This window comes from Trichogramma pretiosum, unplaced genomic scaffold (assembly GCF_000599845.2).
Source record: "Trichogramma pretiosum strain Unisexual culture from Peru unplaced genomic scaffold, Tpre_2.0 scaffold49, whole genome shotgun sequence".
In the NCBI taxonomy this organism is placed as follows: Eukaryota; Metazoa; Arthropoda; class Insecta; order Hymenoptera; family Trichogrammatidae; genus Trichogramma; species Trichogramma pretiosum.
The window spans coordinates 427,220-445,742 of NW_019640811.1; the positions used below are offsets into that span (position 1 = coordinate 427,220).

The 18,523-nt window shown below is 38.2% G+C and overlaps 4 protein-coding genes across 5 annotated transcripts; 1 reads left to right on the forward strand and 3 right to left on the reverse strand.

Annotated features, from left to right (window-relative positions):
- The first annotated feature begins 1,175 nt into the window (after positions 1-1,175).
- On the forward strand, positions 1,176-3,057 carry LOC106655808 (low-density lipoprotein receptor-related protein 1B-like). Its single transcript, XM_023461276.1, has 4 exons — positions 1,176-1,253; positions 1,316-1,558; positions 1,650-2,952; positions 3,039-3,057. Exons 1-4 carry the CDS (start codon positions 1,190-1,192, stop codon positions 3,055-3,057), a joined length of 1,629 nt encoding a protein of 542 aa, XP_023317044.1. The 5' UTR covers positions 1,176-1,189.
- LOC106655823 lies at positions 2,932-7,729 on the reverse strand. 2 transcript variants are annotated; one of them, XM_014376387.2, is made up of 5 exons: positions 7,107-7,729; positions 6,535-6,969; positions 6,302-6,442; positions 5,994-6,176; positions 2,932-5,859 (listed from the first exon to the last, which is right to left on the reverse strand). In XM_014376387.2, the coding sequence occupies exons 1-5, from the start codon at positions 7,150-7,152 to the stop codon at positions 5,459-5,461; spliced, it is 1,206 nt and encodes a 401-aa protein (XP_014231873.1). In that variant the 5' UTR covers positions 7,153-7,729; the 3' UTR covers positions 2,932-5,458. The 2 variants fall into 2 exon arrangements, with proteins under 2 accessions (XP_014231873.1, XP_014231874.1); XM_014376388.2 differs by having other exon boundaries at positions 2,932-5,838; positions 7,107-7,727.
- A 1,792-nt stretch (positions 7,730-9,521) lies between these two features.
- LOC106655851 (lipase 3-like) lies at positions 9,522-14,098 on the reverse strand. Its single transcript, XM_014376432.2, has 10 exons — positions 14,006-14,098; positions 13,632-13,934; positions 11,450-11,636; positions 11,096-11,297; positions 10,916-11,030; positions 10,590-10,836; positions 10,340-10,504; positions 10,174-10,258; positions 10,006-10,109; positions 9,522-9,947 (listed from the first exon to the last, which is right to left on the reverse strand). The coding sequence occupies exons 2-10, from the start codon at positions 13,679-13,681 to the stop codon at positions 9,789-9,791; spliced, it is 1,314 nt and encodes a 437-aa protein (XP_014231918.1). The 5' UTR covers positions 13,682-13,934; positions 14,006-14,098; the 3' UTR covers positions 9,522-9,788.
- A 723-nt stretch (positions 14,099-14,821) lies between these two features.
- On the reverse strand, positions 14,822-16,712 carry LOC106655807 (lipase 3-like). Its single transcript, XM_023461368.1, has 8 exons — positions 16,492-16,712; positions 16,178-16,379; positions 16,001-16,115; positions 15,675-15,921; positions 15,422-15,586; positions 15,255-15,339; positions 15,090-15,190; positions 14,822-15,014 (listed from the first exon to the last, which is right to left on the reverse strand). Exons 1-8 carry the CDS (start codon positions 16,681-16,683, stop codon positions 14,856-14,858), a joined length of 1,266 nt encoding a protein of 421 aa, XP_023317136.1. The 5' UTR covers positions 16,684-16,712; the 3' UTR covers positions 14,822-14,855.
- Positions 16,713-18,523: the final 1,811 nt, after the last annotated feature.

Consider the following 18,523-nt stretch of genomic DNA (forward strand, 5'->3'; position numbering starts at 1 on the left):
CAATAATTATTTTAAAGCTTTTTTTAAAAAATCATACGAAAATTATTCACACACACACAATAACAACTTATACATCCATCATGGGTAAATCGATTTCGCAACGATGAAATTCGTATTGCCAAGCACGACTTACCCGAGCACTCGAGTCTCCTTATATTCCGCTTGCGAGGACTGCGAAAAGCGTATGAAAATAGAGCCTCGCGCAGTTTGCTAAAGTCTATATACACGTATGTTACATACATACAGGCGGAGAAGAAATCGGCTCGCAGAATCGCATTACGCCCCCACAGGAGCGACTACGCACGGATAGTACCGGGCGCGGCTATATATGCTACACGCTGCGCTCTCGCGCACAAGCTATATACTATGTACGGCAAAGCGGCAATGAGACGAAGAGGAAGAAAAAGAAAGAAGCGAGGCAGGAAAAAGATCGACGAACGCAATCTCGGGCACACGTACTAGTATGTACTCGTGCCGCGATCGTATTCCCCAAACTATCTTGAATCTATAAGACGTGCTAACGATTCTATTCGTGCGCCACGTTCTGCCGGCGTTATATTGGCCGTAGACGAGGGCCAAAAAGGTTCCAGTCATTGCGCTCGATAACAATTATGCTCGTGTAGTGTAATGATCATCGCTCGACTTCCCCCGGATGCCTCTCGTTTACAACAGTTTTACCGCATTCGTGCAGGAGTGGAGGCCTGATCTTCGTCCTATTCCTGTTGCACTGCAACACGGCCGACATGAATGCTGATCCGTGCACGCGCGACTCCGTTGTTCGGCTGTCATGTGTCACCATACAGTCGGTATTCATATATGACAGGCTTAATGTTTTTTCCAACTCAAAATGATAAAACCTTTGTTTTAATGAAACAGTAAATAAGTATAATTAGTTTAATCGTTACTAAATTTGTATAAGTTAAGCTTTCACTTGCTCAAGATTTAAACTAAATTATTAATATTTATGAATGCTCACTTTTTGATATGAACTGTATAATATGAAAACTTGAAAGAAATAGTAATAATATAACGTCATTTTAATTTTGTTTCATTCATACTTTAAAGTGGGAATCACATCCTTATCACTGTGAAGTTATCACGAAAACAACAAAAACTCTCATTAGCACTATGTGATTTTGCTCAGTTGCTCGACAATTCTGACTGATACACTACGGTGAAGTTATACTTAATGCGAAATTGTTCCTGTAAAGTAGTGCAGAGTCAAATCATGCAATTCTCACAGAATCAAGACGGTTTGTTATTTTCAATGAATCACTAAATCTGTTTATTATACTGGATAAATTTATTTCTACAGCATCAGAATTTGAAGTAGATGTAGAATTTCAGAATGAAAATGAAAACCAAACTTATCGCAATTTTTTACACTCGAAATTCACGCAAATCAAAATGTTGTACAAGACAAACAGGAAATATTTCTTCATTGGTTTTATAATTGTGATGTTAGTGATTATGGATATTATCAACGTATCCTTGAAAATAAATCCTACAAAATCAAATTCTTTGGATGCTACAAATCAAGTCGACTTGATAAATAAAGGTACATATTAATATACAATCAGTAATTAAATTTATCCAATTCTACAAAATTATTGTATGAAAATTAATATTGGTATATGCTCATCTTTAAGATTGTAGAAACAAGACAGAATGTGAAACAGCACCTGACAAAAAGGAATTGAAGTTTGAATTTTTTACTACCGAAACGAGTACGATTACAACGCATCAAAGTACATCGACTGAATTTGATAGATATCCCCAAAAAACTGACTTTTATAATTTACTCTTATTTCTGGAAGGAAAGTCGATATGGTTGCTGGACTTAGAAACCGAATATCATCATAATTTGCACGAAGTAAGTAATTATATTAGTGCGTTTTACTTTAACTTCAAAGGTGAACTAATATGGTTTGAAGACCAATCGAAAACGACTCATTCATTGGCAGATGAGTATAACGGATTATCCCTTCCACCAAACTTAAAAATTAAGGCAATTGCTGATGATTTTTCCACGGGAGACTCGTATGCTTTAGATGAAGAAGGAGAACATTTACTTATTTTCGACCAAAATTATCATTATTCATCAGTTATAGTTTCAGATCTCAAGAACGCAACCGATCTAAAAATTGATCCTTTTGCTAGGTTAGTTTTTATATTAGCTAATGGTGAAATCTTACGATGTAACATGGATGGTAAATCATTGAAAACGTTATCCTTAAGAAATGATATCAATTCTTTTGCACTCGATTACAAGTCAAAAAAGATATACGTGCTTGGTAAAACCATTATCGAATATTCCAATTACGAGGGAAAAGCTCGACATTTTTTTTACAAATTAGAAACATTCAATCACGTAACGAGTTTGACATATCAAAATGATAAATTATTTTGGATGCAACAAGATGAGCAATCATTACAACATATCATGTATTGCGAAGTCAATAAACTATGTCAAACGCCTTCTAAGATCACTCTAGTTTTTGAAAAACTCGTAAGTAAAGTTATAGCTTTTCCAAATAAATCAGAACTTACTACAGTTGCTAATCCTTGCCAACAAGTACCAAGTGTTTGCGATCACATCTGTATTTTGGGTGCTAATAATACGTATACTTGCGCCTGTGATCAATTCCACCACCTCGAGGACGATAGGAAAACTTGTAAGCTAACAGTGCACTATCTTATTTATTTTTACAAAAACTCCTTTCGAGGCAAGTTCATCGATAATTTTTCCTCCTCTTCCAATGATTTAATTCCTTTTTTACCAGTGTATTTTAATTATGAAGTTAAACAATACCATGACAAAATAGTGTTTGGCAAAGGATCAAAAGATTTTGAAATTTTCTTTTCTGATTCTAAAAATTTTTACATCTTAAATTTAAGAACTACTGAACAAGAATCAATTTTCCGAATGAATCCGAATTGGGAACTGACAACGTTCATTTATGATTCTGAAATGAAACGTTTATACTTTTTAGCGAAATATTTTTCTAATTATAATTTTTTAACAATACATGATAAAGACTTGAAGTTTACTTCTAATGTTGAACTCTCAAATGCCTACGGTTATGTACACTCAATGGTAATACTAACTTATAACAACCTTCTTTTATTGAGTTATGGAAGAATGGGGGAAATAACACCATTTAATATTTTGACTAATAAATTGCAGAACAATTTCATTATAGAAAAAAGTAACAATATAACACTTCTGCAAACAAATCCTCCCGATCTAAATTCATGTAATATTAATTGGTTGAATTTTGAAATAAATAATGTAACATGGGTCTGTGGATCAATATTTGATGACAACTTGACAATAGAATCAACTGTAACATTACCATCAATATTATCCGATGTCAAAAAGGGTTTTATTTATGAAAAAAATTTATACGTAGCTGACAGCCATATTATTTGGCGTGTACAAAAAAATAGTTCCAATCATGCAGATGTTATTTTTAACGGTACTGAAAATATTTATGGAATAACCAGTATCTGAAATTAAAAATGTAAGAATACCGAAAAGAAAGCAATATATCTTATTTTCAAGACAGAATTGAATTTAAATAAAGTCATGAACTTATTTTTTCGATTTTATTCTTTCCAATTTTTGGATGTATCCTAGTACAAGTACACAAATCCAAACTTACGAATCTCCACCTCTAAAATTTCTAATTATTCTTATGGGTACTAAAATCCTTTTTAACGAATATTCGTTGCTTCGTTCCGTGCAAATGAACTATCATTATCAATGTTTAGGAAAATTTTGCTAGTATGTTTTTTGGAATTCTAAATAAAAATTTCTTCCAAATTGTTTTTTTAAAACTTAACTTCTCTTGATTCTCAATCATTGTACAAATATTTCTAGACAACACTAAAACCTTTAAAAAAAAACAAAAAGTTCGATCTTTTTTACTAATGTATCGTCAAAATTGAAGAGATATGGAAATTAAAAATTTTGGATTTCAGACCAATCGCAGAGCTTTCTCGACGAGGTATTTGCCCGAAGTAGTAAAACGGATTTAAATAATCATAAGTGACAAGCACGTCGTCGTAGTCGTCGTCGTAGTCGTGCAGCAGCATCGCGACTCGTTCTCGTACACTCTTTCATCAAGACTTCTTATCTCGTTTCGCATGTCAACGTGACTTCTTTGCGCTCCGTACGCGTAGGCCAATTCAACTTTTGCCATGTATATAATAATAATAATGATAATACATGCGCGAGGCTGGCGTTCAATTATAAACGGCAGCGACAATACGGGCGAAATAAGTCCCAGAAGTCTCTTAACTCCGCGCACAGACGCAGAAGATATACATACATACGCACAATTGCGCGCGCTCGAGAAACTGAAAGACTCCAAACTTTCCTTTTACATTATATCGAGCGAGGCGGTGCATTGCAAAATATACAGACGCAGACGCATACACTCGCGCACAGAGATACATACATACATATATAGGACAGTACCTCGTGGGACATCGCGACGAGAAGTTGCGCGCGCGCGCGAATTCATTATTCCGTGCCAATGCCGCGCTGCGCTTCGCTCGTCGTTGTTTGTTTATGGAGCAGTTGCGAGCGAGAATTTTAATTGTCGAATTATGCGCGCCGCACCGACGGCTGTATCTGTATATATATCCGACTTTGCAGGCTGCCACTGTTGCCACTGTACAGGAAGGAAGACGATCGTCGCGAGATCAATTTGAGAAAATATAATAGACGGAGAATCCCTCGTGTGTTTTATAAGCGTGGACTGTGTGACGCGAGTGTGTCGAGTACACACATTGAAACAAGATGAGATGTATGAAATCCGCGCGAAAGTTGCGAATTAATCGAATCAGAGAGTAGACGCGCGACGGCAGACTGCACGTCGACGGAGAATTGCGGATGGTAAGCATATTTTTGTGAGAGAACGAGAAATGAAAATAAAGTACGCGAAAATTACATGATTTTTTCATTACCATCAATTGTTGTTGTTTGTCGTTTGTTTTTTTTTTTTGGTTGTAAGTAATTTCTATAATATTAATATTTATAACAAGATTAGTTGACATACGTCGATCGATTCGGCTCTCGGTATAGAGTCAATGTTATGCACGGCTTTAAAATTATACATTTCCTACATATATATACGCCTATATACGAGTAACTATTCTCTTTTTGCTCAGACACTCATTACAATATACTGATCTCATTAATTTAAGTACGTCATACGAGGTTATCAGAACAGTCGGAGCTCGTATACACTAACATATACATCATATTTTATATATATCTCTGCATACAACTCACACACGCATATTTTATATACTAATATGTGTAATATTTTTCAATAACATTTACGCGTGCGATATACGCAATAATACAAGCTAAAACCTACCCACGATGTACACTGTATTTATCGTTGTGTTATTTTGTAATTCATATAAATTAAAAATATGTAATCGATCATCGAGACGTGGACGACGACGACGACGTGTCTTTGCTCAAACTGTTCACGACCAGGTGTATGGTCCTCGACTCCTCCTTGCGCGCCTTGGAGATCTTGGGCAGCAGGAAGCACGTTATGTCGCCGGCGTGCTGAGACTTGACGGGCGACAGCTTGACGCCGCACTCGCCCTTGTCGAAGCCGGCGCCGAAGTACTCGGGCCCGTCGGCCACGGACTCCTCGTCGGGGTCCAGCACGAGGCTGCCCTCGCCCGGGATCATGAAGCGGCAGAGCCTCAGCGGTATGTCCATTTTGCAGAGTATCGTCTGGGTCTGGCCCTCGTCGACGCTCACGGACTCGCCGAGCTCGAGCTCGACGTTCATCTTCGGCATCTGGGGCTCTGCAACAACGGGTGCAAGCGCTATTTTCACGAAAATGATATCAATCGCGTAATTCAATCAATTGATTCGCGCACAGAGGTAGATAGTGTACAAGTCTCTTCTTTTTTTTTTCGTAGAAACACATACACAGACAGAGCTCGCGTTTATCTCTTACCCAAAACGGTGATCTGTCGCTTGGTTTCATAAGTCTTGTTGAGCGCCACATGATCCACGACGCAGCTCACGAATTTCTCGTTATCGTCGTAAGTCAGCGCGCGAGAGGCATTAATAACCGTGATTTCTTCGAAAATCATCTGACCTTTCGAAGGGTTCACGAATTTCTGCAGAAGCTGATCGCCTTGAATGAGAAAGTCATAACTCGGATGTATACATATATATGGATGATGCGCGATAAAAAAAAGTAAAATATGTATTTTATATATATTTAAATAAAAATAAAAACGACGATGATATTGTGTGTACCTAAATACAGAGAGACGTTGGCGGTCGGCACGGCTTCCTCGACTGTGCAGCTGATGAGTATCGACTCGCCGATCTCGTAGACCGTCTTGTCGTACGTGTCCATTCCGTAATTGAATTGAAGATAAGGCTTCAGCGGAGGCTCTAAGATAATAATCAGAAAACATCGTTACAACGGATTCATTACGTATCAACTGTCACAATTATGAAAAAAAAAGTAAATAAATAAAACTCACTCGCGAGGGTGAACCTCTTGGTCGCCGATATCTCCGAGCGGCTATCCACCGGCACCAAGTGGCACGTGTAATTGCCCTCGTGCTGCTTGCGCACCCGGTCGATCTTGATGCCGCACTCGCCGCGCTCGAAGCCCTCGCCCCAGTACTCGATGCCGTCCTCGGCTTTGGCCTGGCCCGGCTCGAGATACAGCGAGCCCGACTTGCCCGGCAGCTCGAAACGGCAGATCTTGATCTCGGCCGCGATCTTGCAGAGGATCGTTTGGGTCTGATTGACGAGGGCGACGGCTCGATGCGCGGGAAAAGTGTCGATGCACCATGACGACGACGACGACGACGATGACAATGTCTTCTGCTCCGGCTGCCGGTGGTGCTGGTTGCGGTGGTTGTCGGGCAGGTCCAGATTGGCCACGGTGGTGCGATGCACCAGGAGCGTCGCTGCGGTGGTTATTTATTCGTGTTTTTTATTTATTTATATTCATTTGTTATTAATTCGTTGGAGTGTACGCGCGATTGTGAGTGATGTAACGTCGACGCGCTGCAGAGAATATTGAGATAATCGAGGGAAGACTCACCCAGACATGTGTACAGAAGATAAACTATCAATCTCGTTCCAAACATAGTAGCGTGTTATATTAACTTGTATAACTCCGCACAGTATAAACAAATTATTAATTCTTAATAAATATTTGCGTTTGAAATTGAAACAACTATACACTGTAACTTTATTTATTTATTTATTTTTTTTTTTGGTCACTATCAGAGGAGCATCGTCGGCGCCGCGCCGAGTTTCGCGGACGTGTAGCACGTGTTGGATTTTCGTAAAAACTGAGCCCGAGGATACATATCGCGCGGAGCTTCAGCCAGCGGCAGCAGCAGCAGTAGTAACAGCACCAGCAGCACGGCAGAGAGTTATGGGACCAAGTAGACGAGAGGGAGATAACAGAGCGAAAAATCTGCCCAACAACAGACGCACAAACACACGGGATCGTGAGAAAAAAAATTTATCCGTCACACAGCAGCAGCAGCAGCAACGCGAGTAGCAGCGATCAGCTAGACCAGAAATCCCAAAATGGACTGATAATGACTCGCGCGCGTATATAATATCACTCGTCACTCCATTTCTCTCCCCGCGCGCCGCGTATCAATCTCTCTCTCTCGCGTTCGGTTCTCATCGAGCGTACTTTGTAAAATAAGCTGCGGCCGCTGCTGTTGCTGAGAGTTAATACGCTTGCAAGCTTTATCTCTCTCTCTCGCTCGCTTCGACGCTGTTTTTTTCTTTTTAGCCTCGACTCTCTCGCTCGCTCTCTTTTTGCGCGAGCATTGAAATAAATCGGAGTGTGACGCACTTATTATACAATAATAGCAGCTTCGCACATGACGCGCGCTATTTGCATCGATCGACGGATTTAAAAAAAAGCTCACGCAACAAAAATAAAAAAACAAGTACGATGAAATTAGACAGGCACTCGAACGCGATAACCCGCTCGTGATTTTTACCAGTACGGAAATTCGCAGCGAGCGATTCACGAAGATCGAAATAAAACAAGGTCGGCGGATATCGCGGATTTTCACTAGTACAATGATACGATCGTCGGCTTGCGCGCACTCAATGAAAACGCGATTGGAAAATTATTTCTCGCGGCGCGCATAACACGACGGATGCGGCGGTTTTTTCTCTTCTTCTTTTTAATATGTAGGTCGTACAATGTACCGCATGCAATATATAACGAGCATCGCGGAAGAAAGCAAATATATGTACACAAGGGCGGTCAAAATGTTGTTTTTGATTGATTAATCGCTGCTGCTGCTGCTTTCAAAAACGTTATGAATCACAGCATCATCGTCGATTGATGATTTGACACAGCGACGCATCTTCAAAAGTGAGAAAAATATATTTACATAATTTTAATAAAACCCAGCGTGATTCAACTATTTCATTGAAAAATATATGAGAAATACTTGAAATAATAGATAGCGACTTTCTTTTGTAAACGAGGAATATTCGTACGTTTATTCGCTTTTTTCTTTCTTGAAAAGACACAATGACCCTGGTAGAAACGCTCTATATTAATAATGGCCTAATGACCGAAATATGACCACGTAAAATGTTTTAAATTAAAGTACCATTTTTAGCCAGGTTTCTGTTACAATAGTAAAAGCATTTTAAAGACCTGAAAATTTTTAATTCAATTGTTTGAAAAAGATTCAGACTAGATTTCAAACACTTTGAATGCAATAAGATCGCTTTGAGATTTTGCCACTAGATGGCGAGTACCTTTATCTGCGAATCTGCAAGTGGCAAAGTCAAAATAATTGTATAAGTCAAGGCACGGATTCATTAAAATCCAATAATTTATATTCAAACGATGGTCATTAAGTCTGACTACGGTAAATGAAAATCAGCCTATAATAAATATGTACACTCATAAACAATGCGGTACTTTTTTAAAATAAACTTTTTTTATCGCTGCCGAATTTCGCAGCGCAGCCCCCGCTCGACGGCACGCGGTGAAAGGCTAACGCCAGTAATAGTCCAAGTCATCTGCCGCGCGCGCGCGACAATAATACCGCACTTGGACGCGCGCATATGACGATCCATCCACACACATACACACACACTCACTTCACGGCTCGTTGGCCCGCGATGAAGCGGAGCTATAATGTACACGGCTTGTGCATTGTGAAGAGCTCCCGAGTCTATAAGGTGGATAATGGAGAGAGAGAGAGAGCGAAATCGAGAGAGTCCATTGAACGCGGGCGGGCAGGGCGAGAGAGCAGCGCGTGCCATGCACCGTACTGCGCGTGTGTGTGTGTGTTATATATAGGCCCGGGGACTTGCTTTTACAATGAGATGGACCTGCTGCTCTTGTGGCCGACAAACTGTCAGTGGTTTCGCTGCGCCAAGGGTATACGTATATATAGAGAGAGAAAGATATAGAGGCTATTGTTTTCCTTTTTGAAATCTGAGACGATTTGATGGATGGGCTGTTATATATTTATTTTTTTTTTTTTTTTCATTTCGAGTAGCCGACTATATCGCTCAAGTGCAGTGCATCGTATATACACAAGCGAGCACATGCGAGAGCGCATATAGTATAGAGTGAAATATGGCAGTAATTATTGAATTAGAAAAGTGTTGCTCGACGTTGCTCATACACACGTACAACATATACACACACGCGAAGGGTTAAGATCCGTATATAAATCACGCACACCAAATGTATAAAGATTATTTACAATTTTTTTTTTTTGTACTATCCGCTTACAAACTGTGACATATCTTTCATGACTTTGTCGTAAAGTAGTTCCTTCACGTGTTTCGACCACAGAAAGTCAATGTGATTGAAATGATCGTAAGACACGAGGAATCTTTGCTGAAGATTCGGTAGATTAGCGGATAATTTCTCCACGTCCTGAAAATGAAAAAATAATTTATATTTCATGCATTCGATCGTGTATCTTTATACGTACCGATACGCTAGATATCCAATCGTTTTTGCTGTGGTACAAAAATATCTTGCTGCTGATTTTTTGCAAATCGTACTTTGGACCACTATCTATTTGCCGAAAGTCTCCTGCAAGCAATTTTTTCCCGTTATCGATCGACGAAATATATTTAAAATAATGCAAAAGATTTACCTTTACTTATCAGCTGCGCGAAGTGAGTCAACTGATGAATGCTCGCCCCTGCCGGGATGTGATTCAAGATGTGCGGCATCAGTGTCTAATTTTAAATAAAGTCACAAAAATGAATATCAAATATTGAGTATTTTAAATGTTTTCTCATCGTAAATCCCCAATTTACCGCATCGAATTCAGTCCAATCGTAGCCGACAATGAGGAAGAACGTATTTAGACACACAGGTTGAAAGATTGATGCGCCGTGGCAGAGCAGCGAACCAAATAACCGGAAAAAGTCATTACTCGGTTGGAATTCACCTTTGAAACCCAGAAACAGGTAAATTAGTGGCTGTCAAGAAGAAATAAAATTAAAAACATGAACTTTATCTCGAAGTCTATGTTAAACAATTTTTTATGTGTAAAACAATTTTTACTTTCAAGAAAAATTCATAATCGGCGAGATACTTCAGAATCGGGCTATACATGTGTGAGCAGTAAGCGACCGGCGCGAGGGCAAACATCGCCTCGATTTTGTCGTTATACTCTGGCCGGCTACTGGTCATCACGAAGTACGAAGTGGTGCCTTGACTGAAACCTACGTAAATGAGCTTTTTTCGTTTAGTTTGGCTCAAAATGTAATCGATCGACGCCGGTAAGTCGTACATTCCCATTTCGTGCCAACTAAGTAAAAACATCGGATTGAAAAAATGAATCATTGCTGAGTTGAGACAATTATAACAGAGCTTTGATTACGACTCACTCGAATTTCCAAAAATCGCTATAATTCGGGGACAAACTCTTGTGATTCCGGGAGTAAGTATTTCCTCGACTATTCCCCATCCAGACGTCATAGCCTGCGTCGGCAAGGAGAAATCCTGAAAACCACATCGAAAAGTATTAAATATGCATCGCGCGTCAAAACCACGAACTTTCGGCTTACCAAGTCCTTTTCCAGGTCCAGATAAGACCCACTCCATCGACGAGGTCAATATGCCGTGTTGAAGGTAGACCACCGGCTTGTTCTTTTGACTAGAATTAAATTTCTGATTGCCACATATTCTGTGGATTTCCAGAATGTAGCCATCCTTGGTCGTGACATGATGAATTTCAGCTTTGTATCCGTGGTACTCGATTAATTTGGGCTAAAAGTTGTGCGCATCGATGAATTAAAAAATATTTACAGAGATGCGGAGATAAGAATTCGATTGTTATTTTGTCAGATTAGATCTATTCATTCGATCGTACCACTGGAAGTAATTTTTTCGCAAAAATAATAAAATCGATCTGTACTTACCACTGTCAATTTCAAGTAGCTGCGAAATGGCCCATAATTAGTTGAGCTATCGGTCAAATTCAGTCCCGGAGGCACGACATTATTAACGAACAGCGGATCCGATCGGATGGGTTTCACGTATTCCTCGAAAGACGGAGGAAACAACTCGCACGAACAAAAGGCAATACCGGCGACGAATATTAAAGCACTGAAAATCATTGTTTGCCGGTAGAAAATCAGAGACTGAATAAATCGATCGAATAAATTGTGTTTGACCTTATATACTTGGATATCAATCGATTTAAATGATACACTCTTTGTTTTGTATACATTCTTATCTCCGATGATTCGATCGCTTATTAATGTTAATCGGGCAATAGCTGGAATCTATTATTTTAATCTACCTATCGCTGGAATGTCGTCGTTTCGCAAAGGTATTCTCGACAGACCTCCAACTGACTAACGTTTAGTGGCCAAATGGCAATGAGATTTTTTGGAAATTTTCGTCAAAACAGCATCTTCGAACGATGTTTTTAGACAGCGTTATATAGTTGTACATATGATACGCTAGAATGAGATTTGGAAAAGTGGTCCGCAAAATAAAAGAAGTAATCGTTACGATTACTTTATCACTTTTTAGGAAGACGATACGCCCTCAGAGAATACGACTTGAAAATACACCAAAAACTTTACTGAAAAATTTTCTCTACCATTGGCAAAACACCGAACCGAAGAATCGAAAAATCAATTTGTAAAAATAGTTTTATTTTCATTAATTCAACGAGTACCAGCTCATAAAAAAACGAGAATTCTCAGTGCAATCATATTTTCATTAATATTACTATTTTAAGCTGTAACATATCCTTATTCATTGTGCACATTCTAATAATTAGGAAACAAGAAAGCTCAACCCCCATTTTTGTGCTTTAAGTTGAAACTAATTAGCAAACAGCGTCCCCTTCTGCTTCAGTTATATGTTGATATTTTTTAAATTAGAAGAATTTTAAACTGGTTCAAAGTTAAAATCGGTAATTTAGTTGTAAACAAAATGATCATAAATTGACATATCAATGATTATGTTTACAGTAAAAATAAATTAATTTGTATGCTGTATTTTCTGATGATACAAGCAATTTAACTTCAGTTTTACTAAATAGATTGAACCATATGTTTAATTCACATACCAATGTGGATAAAAATTAGAAAAAATCCGAGAAAGCTGTCTTTACAGATAATTGAAGTGAACATAACATCGTTGTTTTGGACGACAAAATATACGTTTACGATATTTGTCCAGAGATATTTGCCCTGGAATAGAGTTTAAACCCGAGACGCAATTCACAATTAACAAAAAAATTATACCTGCGACAAGTGCAAAAAAAAAATTCGAGTTTGAAAGTCATTTGAGTAGACACCAAATATCAGTACACAAAGCCCACTAAGATTTTGGATGTGACCAGTGTGAGAAAAAATTTGTGAAAAAATCGAGTTTGCTTACGCACCAAAAATTAGTTCACAAAGATCGGAACGATTTGGTGTGCGTCAAGTGCGAGAGAAAATTTGGAAAAAAATCTTTTTTGCTCATGCACGTAAAAACAGTCCATGAGGGTCATAAAGATCATGTATGCGATAAGTGCGGGGAAAAATTTGGACTAAAATCGAGTTTGTTTGTACACCAAAAGACAGTCCACGAGGGCCGGAAATATTTCGCATGCGACAAGTGCGAAAGAAAATATGGATCAAAATCTTATTTGCGCATTCACCACAAGACTGTACATGAAGCTCGAAAAGATTACGAATGCGACAAGTGCAAGAAGAAATTTAGAGATTAAAGCTATTTGGTTACCCATGCGACAAGTGCGAAAGAAAATTTGTATCAAAATCGATTTTGCTCTGTCATCAAAAGTAAATCTCATGTAAGATAGTTAAACTATTATAATTTTATAAATAATGGATGGATCATACGAATGTTTAAGTCATATCGAAAAGTTCCTTACAGAATGGTATAGTCTTATAGTTATAGTTATAAGATAGAGCAACATAGAAAATTTTAGACTTGTTTATTGTGATGCTTTTTTGCTTCAGGGTATAATATCTTATCAGCGATATAATAGAAAGCGTTGATTTTTTTGAAACTTGTATTTTCAGGCATAAGTTTTTTTAGAATTTGAATAAAAATGTTGAAAATGTGATTTTGTTTTACCTGAACCTTGTGATGATATCGACATTCATAAAAACTTTGTTCACCGTCATGGCCGTACTTCATTTTTGAACCAAAAGAAATTGCGCACATTGCTAATTACTAATCGCAGTGCCTTTCAAATAAAAATGAAATTTTATTTTCTCCGAAAAAATTTAGACTAGTCTTCAAATCCATTAAAAATTACAATATATCATGTAAGCCTCCACTACTAGATGGATAGTGCAGCTCCCTCGAAAAAATATAATGACACTTTCGTTTTGGCCCCTTATCTATATTTTACATGCAGTTACGCCGAATGTATCCCTAAACACGAGAAGAAAACAGAGTAGCAATCGAGTCACAATTCACTATGTATCGAAGTTTATAATTATTACATTGATAAAAAAAAGTTTTTTTCTGACAAAAGACGAAGAATTATTTTCTTATTCATCTGTCCGAACTAGTCTCAGTTCAGAATTATGAGTTTGATTTTGTACCGGGAATTATGAAAGTCGTTTGTAAACAAACCAGATGATCGTGTTTATAAATCAAATATCCGAGGGAACATTTAAAGCTGATTCATAACAATCACCGCTACGTGGCTCTTTTCTAAAACGACTTCATTCGCGCTAGAGAAAAACATTTTCTTCGTTTATACAATTACAATCCTCATCATACTTTCTTTACTATTCAAGATTTATAAAGTGCAACTTTTACGTTCACTCTGTATATCTTGAATAGATCATAAAATTAATCAAAGAAAAATAAATATGTGGCGCATTCAACTCCACAAAGCGAGAAACGTCGCTCCCGACGTTGGTTAGACCTCCCACAGAACACCTGCAGACGTTAGCAGCGTGAAGACAGTGCGACAATCGAGCAGGTGAGAGAAGGGCTGGACAGGCTTGCATCTTTTGATGCAGATTCTATTGTTTACTCACGGGAAAAGTCTCACGTGTGGCAACTTCGGCTCCCAAAGAAATTGAAGTCTAAATCTCTTTTTGTTCAACACCAACTAATTAATTAGTTTTATGGAACTTGTAGTATTAAGTTAAGTACTATTAATGCTCGATATTTTTAACATAAACATATTATAAAAATTGCCAAAAAAGCCAATTCATGGTAATTTATTTTTAAAAATGTCATATCATTACGCCCTTATTAATGTTGATTATTCCTATGAAAGAGAGTATAATGACAAGTAGTCAAGTTATTTCAATTTACTAATATACAATCTTTTTTTTGCTAAGCACTTACAAATCGTGACATATCATTCATAACTTGGTCGTACAATTCTCTTTTCACGTTTTTTGACCACAAGAAGTCAATATGATTGAAAAATTTGTTAGGCAAGAGGAACCTTTTTTGTAGGTTTGGTAGATTATCGGATAATTCTTTAACGTCCTGCAATGTATACATAAAATAATTAGTAATTCACAATCTATAAAAAATATTTTTCTTGCACGTTTTTACACGTACCGATACACTGGAAATCCAATCGTTTTTACTGTGGTACAAAAATACCTTGCTTCTGATTTTATATAAATTGTACTCAATACGGTCGGGGGATTGAAAACCACCTGCGGAAAATTTCTCCCGTTAATTGTTAACAACAATTTTTTTCACACAACTAAGAAGATTTACCTTTCCTTATCAGACGCGCATAATGCATAAATTGCCGAATGCTCGCCCCTGCTGGAACATGGTGCAAGATTTGTGGTAGCAGATCCTAATTTCGAATATGATCATAAGAGTAAATATTCGGTATCGAGCAATATTTCAAAGTTTTCAAAGAAAAATCTTTACTGTACCCTATCGAATCCATTCCAATCGATACCTACAATGAGGAAAAGAGCATTTACGCATACGGGATGTAATATCGATTCATCGCTACAGAGTAGTGAACTAAATTTCTCGAAAAATCTATTGGTTGGTTTGAATTCTCCAGTAAAGCCCATCAATAAGTAAAGTTCAAACTGCGAACAAGAAATAAAATTGAAAACATTCACATAATCATGAAGTTTAGATTTGTACAAAAAATTGAATAAAAATAGCAATGATTACTTTTACAATATATCTGAATATAGCGAGGAACTGCAATATTGGGCTGGGCATGTTCTCGCAATAAGCAACCGGCGCGAGGGCAAACATCGCCTCGATTTTGTCGTTGTACTTTGGCCGACTACTGGTCATCACGAAGTACGAAGTGGTGCCTTGGCTGAAACCGACGTACATAAGCTTTTTTCTTCTTGTTTGCTTTAAAACGAAATCGATCGACGCCGGTAAGTCGTACATTCCCATTTCGTGCCAACTAAATAAATAGTCAATCAAAGTCATTTAAGTATTGCTTATTGAATTAATTACTCCAAAGCTTCGATATAATGTCTCACTCAAATGTCCAAAAATCATGATCATCCGTTGACAGCTTTACGTGCTTTCGAGAGTAAACATTGCCTCGACTGTTTCCCATCCAGACGTCGTAGCCGGCATCGGCAAGGAGAAATCCTGAAAATTACACAGAATAGCAGTGAATACCCATCGAGAGTTTTAAACTATACAAGGTTTACCAAGGGCTTTCCTTGGTCCCGCTAAGACCCAATCTATCGACGAGGTTAATATGCCATGCTGAAGGAAGACTACTGGCTTCTGGTTTCGACTCGAATTGAATTTACGATTGCCACATATTCTGTGGATTTCGAGAATATAGCCATCCTTGGTCGTGACATGATGAATTTCAGCTTTGTATCCGTGGTACTCGATTAATTTAGGCTAAATAAAAGTTACAGAGATTGTTGAATCGAAAATATTTTTAGAGATGAAACAAAAATTAATTTTCGTGTAATTTTTTGTTGAAAATATTAAACAAATGATTTGCACTTACTACCGTCACCTTCTCGTAGCTGCGAAGTGGCCTATTAGCAAATGTTTCTGTCCAATTGAGTCCCGGGGGCAAGACATTATTAACGAACAGTGGATCGGATTTGATGGTTTTCACATATTCCTCAAAGGACGGAAGAAACTCGCAAGAACAACAAACAATACTCGCGACGAATATCAATGCGTTAAAAATCATTGTTCATTGGTAGAAAAGCATAAAATGAACAAATGGACTGAATTAATTTTATGTGTGACTTTATATACTTGCATACTGATCGACGAAAATGACGCAATCTTTGTTTTGTATAGATTATCATTGCCGATGATTCGACTCATATCAACGATAATCGGAAAATAGCGAAATCTATTCACTCAATCTAATGCGTATCGCTGGAATGTCGACGTTTCTCAATGGTTTTCTTGATTGATAGACCTCCAACTCGCTCACGTGTAGAGATACAATTTAATTATTTTTTTTTCCTTATAATCACGAGAAACCGTGTAAAACACGAGAGCTTTCCAGACGACAATGAAAAATCGCATATCTCTCGCAGATTCTTCGCATAAACGTGATTATTAAAAGACACCATTTGATCGACGGACGAAAAATCGAACTAATCGCTCGAGCGGGGAAGTGCAGTAGCAGCACGACAACAACCTGCAGCAATCGCTGGAGAAACTATTATTACTCCATGTATAAAACGTGTCACGTGTAAACATGTATACGCAGGCACACACATACACACACATAGGAAGCGTGAGTACATATATCTAAGCTGCTCACATCTGTTTGCAATTGAAACCGAGAGTGGCTCCGATTCGATTTTATACATTATGCGGCTTGGCGCGCAGTTAAACGCGCGACACACGTCGCGTATATTTATGCTGCTGCGTGATATATAATAGACACGCGACGATACGGCATCGTTTTGTGTATACACCCGTGCCAACGGCGATGAATGACTACTACTCGAAAATACTATCAACGCTGCGGAGGGAGAGATGTACATATACAGAGAGAAACGAATCTTTGCGTCATTTATATCGCGAATCGTGTGCTAGTCGAGGATCCCTTTCATTGAATTGCGGTCAGCTAGCTCGCTCGCACTTGAAAATCGTGTATTGCGATCAGTGCGGCGACAGCAGCAAGTGCACGATTATATACAAATGGTATAAACACGTGTGTGGCTCGAGATCGGCATTCGAGATTTCTATACAGTGTCTTGTTTGTTGAGCACTCGTATCACGAATTACTTCTGTACAGAGAGCGAAGACACCATTGACGAGTCGCTGCGACTGGCGATTATTTATATAGATTTGCGCGACGCGACATAATACGGCAAAGAACTTCGATATAATGTTCAGATGCCGTAAGCGCTGGAGGCGCGTCTGAGAATGTGTATCTTGCGAGCGAGGAACGTTTCAATGAACGAGCGCACCGCCCGCGCAACCACTAACGTGTACTTTGGGCACAACAGAAGTATCTTATGTACGCTGCGTCGCGCTAGAATTAGTTTACGATAACAAGCGGCTCGTTTTAACGCCCTTTAAATGCATATTATAATTTTTCGAGTATCTATAAGCAGCAGTCGATTGCGCCACGCAGATCGAGCTCCATAATGTTTAACTGCCTATCTCAGCCTTTCTCCAAAAAATATTATGATAGAATCGTTTTTGCTCCTTATCTTCATTTTCAAGCAAGTACGCGTCCGTATCCATAAACACGAGAAGAAAACAGAGTAATAAATGTGTCACAATTTACCATGTATCGAAGTTTATAATTATTACATTGATAAAAAAAAGGTTTTTCTGACAAAAGACGAAGAAAATTATTTTCTTATTCATCTGTCCGAACTAGTCTCAGTTCAGAATTATGAGTCTGATTTTGTACCGGGAATTATGAAAGTCGTTTGTAAACAAACCAGATGATAGTGTTTATAAATCAAATATCCGAGGGAACATTTAAAGCTGGTTCATAACAATCACCGCTACGTGGCTCTTTTCTAAAACGACTTCATTCGCGCAAGAGAAAAACA